This window comes from Aplysia californica, unplaced genomic scaffold, assembly GCF_000002075.1.
Source record: "Aplysia californica isolate F4 #8 unplaced genomic scaffold, AplCal3.0 scaffold00050, whole genome shotgun sequence".
In the NCBI taxonomy this organism is placed as follows: domain Eukaryota; kingdom Metazoa; phylum Mollusca; class Gastropoda; order Aplysiida; family Aplysiidae; genus Aplysia; species Aplysia californica.
The window spans coordinates 202,985-212,822 of NW_004797320.1; the positions used below are offsets into that span (position 1 = coordinate 202,985).

Sequence of the window (9,838 nt, forward strand, 5' to 3'; positions counted from 1 at the left end):
TGTGTGTGTGTGTGTGTTCGTGTGTGCATGTATGTGTGCGTACTGTATATGCATAAAAAGGGGTTTGTTATTTGTATGGCATTGGGGGCTTTTGAATTCCCTAATTTTAACAAAAACATTATATTCCATGTATTTGATTTATTATACAGTGTACTTGTTGTAGTATGACACACGAATACGTATACTCATAAAAATGTAAAGCACCAAGTTGCGCATTCCTCATAATACGTATGAGACGGATCAGTTTGTCCACTGATTTCAAGTTCCATTTAATCCAACTGCGGTAGTTTCCTTCCTTGTGTTCAGATGAGAACAATACTGACAGGGCGCTCCATAGGAGTACAGACAGCTTTTCCTAATCAAGTTTCATCCCCCCATCCCGCATGTCCGCGATCCCCCCCTCCCCACCCCCTCCGCAACCCTAACACAACCCTCAAGCAGCCCGCCTTTTGTTACAACTCTACGTGCGGATGAAGGAATCGAGGATCTAAATAACGTACTGACTGCAAGACAAGTCAAAATTCGAATGGATGACAATTGAACGTGCTTTAGAAATGATTAATTTATTATGAGTACACATTTTGAGTGTTAAACTAAAACAAGTATTTCAAAAGACGTTTTAAAGGAACAGCGCTTAAAAGGCACATCTGGCACAAACACCCAATTTATGTACATCATGTGACTAATGGAAACATAATTTCCTTATATAACCCACGCGACCGTAGATCTAGCGGAAAAATTGTTCGTGACGGCTGCCATGACCGGACTGGAAATGCAAAGAGCAACACAATTTATCAGCAGTAGGGTTGTGGTTTGCTCAATTGTAAAGGTCAAAAATGGAGAAGAAAAAAAAAAAGGGGGGGGGGGAGGGGGTTAGAAAAGTGGAACGCTAAAGGTCCTCATCGTTTGGGAAAAATATCGCAAACAATGAAATCATTTTTATCTCCTTTATTTATTGTCTACACGGTAGCACTGTCATATTTACGTTAACTATAATATGCCGAAGGCCCAGGAAGTTGTCTCACTTACAAGCAATCCCCAATGTCCGGATCGGATATGCGGGAACAACTTTACTTTTTACTCTGGGAGCTTCCTCAGTTTCTGCTTTGTAAACCTCAAAATGGCAAAGAGAGGAAATGACTGCAAACCGTCCCTTATATGGCTGAGAATGTTATCGCTCTGTGAAGGGCAAAGTTTGAGATATTACTTTAGAGCAGAAAGCTTTTATTGGCGCATTTCCCAGAGTCCGTTACGAAGTTTAGACCGAGATCTAACAAATTCAGCAAAAACAAACGTGGCACTCACAATGGGCACCTCGAGAAGTCGTCACGCGTTCATCCTGTCAGTTCTGTGCATCGTTTCTTGGTGGTCAGCCCAGGGGACACAAGAGCAGGAAACTACAGACAGAATAGCTCATTTACTGGAGGTAAGTTTCGGTGTATTGTTTGTTTTTGATGATTTGACTTTTGATATTGTTCATATTCTACGAAGCCGCTGGAAAAGTATAGAATAAGACGATTTTTAGTAACTGATCACTTATTGTGTCGTCTCGGAAGTATAATCAAAGATAGTACATAACAAGATGGGCCACTTCTCTCTTTGAGCCAATTAAAAAAGTGTCCTCAAAATTTGGTGGCGCCCTCTTCACAAAAGCGCACTCTTTGCGAACAGAGTTACCCTACTCGAGTTTTAAAAAATCAAAGTGAAACTAGCAAGTTTTGGGATAAATTTCGGAAGAACGCTTTTTTTTTAATGGTTACGCTGACAAAAAACCTCTTCCGGTGGAAAGGGTGATGGTTTTCTTCGTTTAATTTGACTTTAGAATGAAAGGTGAGAGGTCATTAGAATTTTTTTTAAACTCTAAAACTCCGCACTGAACGGACCCGAACTGCTGATGAACAGCAGTCGATCTGCGCACGCAAAGAGGTGCTATTCCTATTCTTCTTCTGGAAAAACGAAAGAGAGCTTCAAAACAGACTGCAGCGCCATCCGAAGCAAAGAGCATACTTCCTGCGGCCTCTTTTTTGGCTGAGTGGCCCATCTTGTTATTTACTATTTTTGGTATAATCAACAGTCGTCGGCCTCGATTACTTGAGACTCTAAATGCCTACTTTGAAGCTATTCACAAGTTTTACCAAATCGCTAATCGCCGATTTACATGAAGTGGAGAAAGGGATACGATGAATCTTTTGGAGGCAACAAGTCTGTTCAGAAATAAAGTAGGGAGTAAATTGCTGTCAACGACTAATGAGAAAGCAAGCTAACACTAACGTAAAGTAGTTCTACAATTTTTCAATGAGTGTGCGTTCCCTTTCCACTGAATGAGAAATTTTCAAGAATTTCCGAGCGTACCATACTTTGTTCCATCTCTTTTAGCCTTTAATAGGAAACTCGAACTAGCAATAACAATTATGTAAAAGAACAGAACGTTTGTCCGACATCAAGTAAAAAACAGAAATATGGTCCAATATTCAAAATATCTAAATTGTCTCTGGTCATTTTATGGATACTAAGTAGTTTTGTATTTGTTTGATATGCTCAGGCATATTTCGCTCAATATGTACTCTGGCATACTCTGGTTTGTTGATAATTTACGTTCCTCTACACCCCTGATCTTAAGCTTCGTAAGATCGAGCACCTCGTCTCCTCGAATAAGGACAAAACGCTCAGTGATCCCGTGTGCACGTCCGCTGCACACGTTAAATATCCCTTGTGGGAAGTTGACTGGTGACCTGGTATGGTCCGCTTTTTCTTTCTTATCTAAAGATATATCGTCTTTATCTCTCCTTATTCTGTTCTTCGTAAGTTACTCCAAAGTGACGCCTCTAATCTTCGGCACTTGTGAGACCTATTTTTGTTGCAAGTGCCGTAAAACTCTTACAAAATCTTTTTGAAAATCCATTGTTTGGGTTCTCTTGTCTTACCTTTGAATGATTGGCGTGTGAAATCCCTTTGTTAAGGCAGATGGCTGTCAGAGTATGAGTCGGGGGCCCTCGTGTCCTAGGGGTTATGCACGTTCGCCTCTCATTCAAAAGGTCCCAGGTTCGAAACCTGACAGCGAATGAAAATATTCTTCTCTAAATTGTTCTCCTTTGATCTCCATTCCTGCTCTCTAACCATGTTCTGTCGTCTGCTTTGGTCTCCATTTTCTGCCCCCCCCCCCCCCCCCTCGCTCCCGACTCTTTCTGCAGCCTTTCTACTTCTACTCATTGGCTCCTTCTTACTGCTGTCTTTCAGCTACACCCCTTATCTTAGTGTAGGTAAGATCTTTGTTCTGACAAAGGCGAAAAATCTTGGAGGTCCTGTGTGCAAGTAACATTAAAGATCCCTTGGTGGTCCAAAATCGATAAGAGTAGGCTTTGGCCGCCACCCTTCCAAATTCAAAATGAATTCCTACCAAACAGAGAAAGTTTAATGTGTCCCGCGCGCTCACATGACCCTATTCTTATGCAGTTGCGAGCGCCGTAAAACACCCCCTCCCCCTTTCCAAAAAAATGAGTCTTGCGCCACCAGATATATGGGTGACGGGTTTCCATTCAAGAATCGATTCCAAAGTTTTATGTTATTCGTTATTTTGTTTCTACGCCAACAAGGTTGATTTTTGTCTATTTGATATATATTTTTTCCATTTTGTTTCAGGCCTTTGAATTCCATTATGAAGGAGTAAAGAGAAGTCTGAGTCAACTGAAAGACGAAGTTCAAATTCTCGATATTGGCCCCCCAATTAATCTGAGAAAAAAGAGATCTGTTCAGAGCAATGATATTAGTCAGCTTGTCAGTTCGTTCAACGCATTTTGTGACAATCTCCAGGACCGAAACGCCACCCTCTCCCAGACGCCAACTATTGAAGGAACACCAAATTCCTCTAACATTAACGAGAAATCAATATCTGATTTTAAAGAAAAACGAGACTGGTTCAGTCCAGATATGCCAGTGGTTCCTTTGTCTGTAGAGACAATTTTTAAGTCGGACCATGTCGTCGTTGTCTTCACTGTTCAGCATTACGTCGATGGTTACGTTATGCCTTTCATTGAAAAATTCGACTATGGAAAGATTAAGGCCAAAACCGTTCGACTCCGTAAAGACTCGCCTGTCCCCAAGATTTCAAAACCTAGGTTCAGAATCAATACAGAATGGTGTAGAAAACAACAGGACTTTTATCGAAAAGAAGTGAATTTCATATTCTCTGAAATTGGGTTAAGTTTCCGTCCTCGGGTTTCAGTCGCTGTTAGCGTGTGTAAACATATTATTGACGGTCTCGACAGCGTCGTAAACGGAACAAAGAGAACCGGCTCTTTATTTGAGCGCATAAGAATCCCTACAGTTTACATGGATATTGCGGAATTAACTATAGTGCAGCACGGGGGAATAACTAAATCGTTTCAAGAAAAAATTACCGGTTCGGGTACGAATACTTTAGGTTACAGTGTTACACTTTTGGCATACGATGAGGATACAAAAGAACTTTTACAGTCGCAATGGAATATACATGATATTCATCAAGGGTTTGGTAGGTACAAAGTCAAAATCAAAACCCCAGAAGTTGTAAGTAACAACATGTTGACAGTTGAAGTGTTGACAGTTGAAGAAACTCAGCTCGATGACCACAGAAGCGGTACAGAAGATACTTTATTTATTGGGAACGATACACAACCGAGAGAGATCAGACTGCGCCTGTCTGTGCTCTCAGAATCTGGATCAGAAAATGGAATCATTTTTCTCACCCAAAGAGATCCCAGCCAAACTGAGGAATCAAATGTACGCTATGTGTACTCACACATTCCTGTGTATATAAAAGGGGATGACCAATCTTTTCCGTTTCCATATGATCAGTTCCTGTTCAGTTCTGTGGATCAGTTCGTGTGTAACACTAATCCACTGGCAGAGCACTTGTCTGTAAATGCATGTTCAGTACAATGCCATTTTGTGGGTAGAGATATTCAAAAGATAACGATTTATAAAACGGGCTCAACCCAGGGCGCCAAGAATGTTGATTTTCAACTGAGGTCCCAAATAAGTCCTACAGGTGAAGATGCAGAAGCGTATCTACATTATGTTGGTAACGACCCCGATTCAGCGACTGGAGAGTACACATGTGAAGTCCGATCGGCCCACGGCGAAACCGCCCAACACAAACTGACGCTCTTGGTGGGCAGCCATCCGGCAGTTGACAAGAACTCCACAAGAATTCAAGACTTTGGAAACGAGACCGCCACTGTGACGTGTGCTTCAACAGGAAGCAACGTCACTATTGAAATTTATGCTGATGATATCTCGCCAGAAACTCGGATGGACAACAATTCAAACTATATACTTGCTGTGAAGAGACCCAGTCCAGATCAAGTAGTATATGAGCTCATCGTTCCGACTGCCATTCTCAGGTGGCCAACGGACAAAGTCTACTGCAAGGCTTTCAATGAGCTTGGATACTCTACACTCGTCCGATATTCCAAGCTTGCACTAATTGTTTATTATGGATATTGATAAGACGGGGTTGTGAAAATTCTGAGGAGATCTATTTTTTTCTAAGTTTCACTAGGGCCCAACGAAAAATGTTTATTTTCAAAGTTAGCTGTGTTTAGAATTTTAGAAATAACTTCGAATACAACAAAGTATACTACTGCTGTCTCGTACCCATTCATGTACATGTATATATTACGAGTGTGTTCTTTAGAGGATGTGGCTATTCCCTGCGTGGGTGCTTACCTGTTTCTGCCCAGTGTGAACGGCACAGTGTCTTTTGGGTCCATAGTTCAATTTTCCTATAGGTGCAGGTAAACACGTCGTTACTTTTCATCAGAGAACGTCACCAGCAGAGACAGCCCAAGGCCAGAAATATTTTACTTTTATCCTCTGCTCAAGTACAGGATGATTTAAAAAATCCCAATTGAACAACTTTTTTTCTGAATATCTAGCCCCAAATGTGTACTAGAATGCTTTAGAACAGACATAATTCGTTCAACAGGAATTTGTTTGGCATAAAATCCATGAAGAAGAAACATATAGTGAAAACGGAATTGGCTTGAAGAAAAAAAGACCCGAAACGCAAACTTCACCAACGTTTTAAAAAATTGTTAAGGAAGTCGTGAAAAGATTAGTTTACTTTGTTCTTTATTTTCTCTTTTACATTTAATTTTTCATTCCTGTGACATTTAAATAATGTTGAAACAAATTTTTTTACAGAGTTAAAAAAATCACCGATTTTATTCTGAAATTCCTAGAAGCAGCGCCCCACGTGCCCTCCTTTAGACTCGACACATTTTTTACGAAATATTCAATGGCGCCCAAACACAAGGGCCTGTTAAACCATGAGTTTTTAAAGCAAACGTTCATTGTACAATTTCAATATGAAGTGGCTTGTAGAGACAATAGGGAGTGGGGTGCCAAGCAGACAGCCTTTTTGAAGTCAACATATCCCGCAGCGCGAAAATGGGCTTTGCACTAAATCAAATGTCCTCGGGGAAATGATCCCGCTTTTCAAGACAATTGAGGAATCATGAACACATTGCCAGGCTCTGATCCATGTCATCTCGGCTTAGCGAAGATGAAAATGGTACAGTCATTGGTTAAGGTCTTCCAAGGGAATGTAGACTGTTGAGGTGTAGGAAAGTCCTAGCTGCAGATCGTCTACGGACAGACGTCTCATGAGACGCGACCACTGAAATCTGCACCCTGGTGACGTGTAGTGCTGTGCATGGTGCATGTTCGACCTGAAGTGGTCATTTTAAAGGACATTTTTAGTTCTGATAAGCTATAGATCCAGACTGACTGAATTTCTCAACTCATGACGCCAAAGGTCTTCAGGACACCTAAGCATTCGCTCCATGCCGTGCGCAGAACTTAGGAAATGTCAGGGATGGTGGGTTTGTGGAGAGGTAATGTTCAATACAAAATGTTCCCTACTCTTTACTAAACGTAACCATGATCTCAGCAAGCAAACGAAATTTGAGAAAAATAATATCTGCAGATTTCTGTTGACTTGTAAGACTGCTGTAACTTGCAATATGGCACGAATATTGTCAACTAGTACGTCATGCTATGAAAATGACAACAAGGTTGAAAATAGGCTGTTTTTTAAAATGCTCCGTATAGAGCAAAACCATTCAATGAACTTATCTAAAATAAATATCAGAAAAATTCCTTTTGGCTTCCAAATGTTATATTCAAATCTGAAACGCAAAACTTTTATACATGTAAGGAGAAAGATATTTACAAAACAAGTTGTACAGTTTTTTGGATCACCCTGTACATCAAATTAAAAGACCTTGTAGGGAGAGTCATGAAATTATTAGTTGTTGGTTGTTGTTGTTGTTGTTGTTTTTTGGGGGGGGGTTAAAAAAATTCATTAAAAAATATAATCTTTCCCGCAATGTAAAATTTAAACATTATTTCTTTTCTCTTACAGAGTTAAAAAAATATATTTGTAAAACTGTGGAATTCCGAGAACCAGTGCTCTATATGTCCTTATTTTGGACTAGACACAATTTAACGCGCCGTTCGTAATGTTCCGTGGTGGACAAACACAAGGACCCTCCCAACCAAGAGTACCCAAAGCTACAAACACTGTACACCTTACTGTATTGAGTTGTTTCTAAAGAGAATACGGGGTGGGTGAGGTTTCCCAAATAGACAGCATTTGTGGAATTAACATATTATCCTGAAAGGAGAATAGATGGGCTTTGCCAAGTAACCAAATGTCACAGAGGAGAAAGTTCACGCTTTTCAATATGATGAAGGAATCATTAATACATTGCTGTCCTCTGATCCACGTCAGCTTCGCGAACAGGAAAATAGTACAGTCGTAGATGAAGATCTACCTAGAGAATGCAGACCGTTGAGCATGTAGGAATGTCCTAGCTGCAGACATTGTCTTCGGACAAGTGTCTCGTGGGGCTCATCTGCTGAATGCTGCACCCTGGTGACGTTTAAAGGGGGGCAAACGGTGTATGTTTGACCTAAAGGTGTCATTTTGTCCATTTTTAGTTCTGATTCTCTACAGATCCAAATAGATGGACCATTTTTACCTTTGACGTCAAAGGAGGCCTTAAGGACACTTTACACACCTTGTGCAAAACTTACGAAATGAGTTGGTGGTGAGGAAATGTTCAATACAAAAAACTCTCAGCTCTCAGCTAATCTTAACCATAATCTCAACAGGCAAAGGAAACTTGAAAAATACTATCTGCAAACTAATTTTGGCCAGTTAGACCAATGTAGCTTGCAATATGGCCCAATCTTTGGGACTTTTAGTGGTGGGCCTAATGCAAACTAGTACGTCATACTACAATTTGTGGGGACATAGTTGGCAATGGGTTGGGTTTTTTTACACGCTATGTAGAGAAAAACTATTTTGTGGATTGATCTAAAATGAATATCAGACAAATTATTTTCAACTCCAAAATGTTGTGTAATAATTAAAAACACAAAACTTTTGTGTGGAGGAAAATATTTACCAAAACAAGTTGTTTAGATCTAGTTGTTGTTTCTTTAATCACCCTGTATTTACAATAATGAAAATATTATTCAACTATCACAAAACAGCACAATGTGCCAAGTGGAGTGCAATATCATTGAACGTGTTATAATTGTGTCAGTCCCTTTCAGTTATGGAGGTTAAGGTTTTCGCCTTTTATTCAATTGGTCCCGGGTTTAAATCCGGATAGCGACAGAAAATTTTCTTCTCTAAAATGTTTTTATTTCATATTATTTCCTGCTCTCTAACAATGTTCTGTCGTCTACTTTCGTCTCTACTTTCTGCTGCCACCCCCTCGCCTCCTTTTCCCCTCCTCTAGGCTCCTGACTCTTTCTGCAACCTTTCTACTGTTACTCCTTGGCTCCTTATTACTGCTGTCTTTCTGTGACACCCCTGATCTTAAGGTAGGAAAGATTTACACATAGCCTTCTCGGACGAGGGCGAAAAATCTCTGGGGCCTCGTCTCGTGTGCTAGTTGTGCACGCTAAATATCCCTTGGTGGTCCAAAATCGATACGAGTAGGCTTCGGCCACTACCCGGGCAAAATTTAAACTTTCCTATCACAGAAAATGTTTAATATGTTCCACGCGCTCATATGACCTTATGTAGTTGCGAGCGTCGTTTAACACTAACAAAAGAAAAGAAAAGAAGAAAAAAAAAACATCTTGTAGATCCAAATCCATTATTTACGTCACCCTGTCATTTTATGTCGGCCTTTGCTGCAGGGAACAATAAAAAGTATAAAATGCATTTACATATTATTCTTGTTGAACTGTTACAGATGCATGCTTGTTAGAGGGCTGTAATAAAGTTGCTCACTAGGCTAGTTTTTTTTTAATTCTTTTCTTGTGTGGTGTTGAGTGATGCCTGTTTTGTGGACACGTTTTATTGCTTCAGCTCAAAGAGAAGAGTTCGTCAATCAAATACAAGGTAAACAGATGCAAGGACACTGCGGTCTTTAAATTTTTTTTATTATGGTACAAGTTTCTAAAATGTTTAAAAATCACGACGTGTTTTTAGACACCCAACAGCAAAAAATGTAACTTTTTGAAGGGGGGTGAAGAGAACAACGGACAAAGCTACAAAAAATTATACAAATGCGTGACAGGAAAAGGAAAAAAGGGGGGTTGTCAGGATTAGAGTTGTTTTGGTGAGAAAAGAGGATAATAATAATATTGTGGTAATTACTTTAGGGGGTGAAAAGGGCAGGGGTTTTATTTCATGCTATTTGTTCGCTTGATTTTCTGTTGCTGTTTTTGTTGTTATTGTTGTTGGGGTTTTTTGTAGTTGCTTTTTGGGGGTTTTGTTTTGGGGTTTTGTTTTGTTTTGTTTTTTTTGCTTTTGTTGTTTGTTTGTTGGAGGGGG

General features: G+C 40.0%; 1 protein-coding gene across 1 annotated transcript; it reads left to right on the forward strand.

The window, feature by feature from the left end:
• The first annotated feature begins 1,079 nt into the window (after positions 1–1,079).
• LOC101853766 lies at positions 1,080–6,035 on the forward strand. Its single transcript, XM_005092634.3, has 2 exons — positions 1,080–1,426; positions 3,640–6,035. The coding sequence occupies exons 1-2, from the start codon at positions 1,121–1,123 to the stop codon at positions 5,482–5,484; spliced, it is 2,151 nt and encodes a 716-aa protein (XP_005092691.3). The 5' UTR covers positions 1,080–1,120; the 3' UTR covers positions 5,485–6,035.
• The last annotated feature ends 3,803 nt before the right edge of the window (positions 6,036–9,838 follow it).

Excerpts from the sequence above, each read along its gene's own strand:
- LOC101853766 (XM_005092634.3), top strand. The coding sequence starts at position 1,121 with ATGGCAAAGAGAGGAAATGACTGCAAACCGTCCCTTATATGGCTGAGA. Across the intron at positions 1,427-3,639 it reads GAATAGCTCATTTACTGGAG|GCCTTTGAATTCCATTATGA; the intron begins GTAAGTTTCGGT and ends ATTTTGTTTCAG.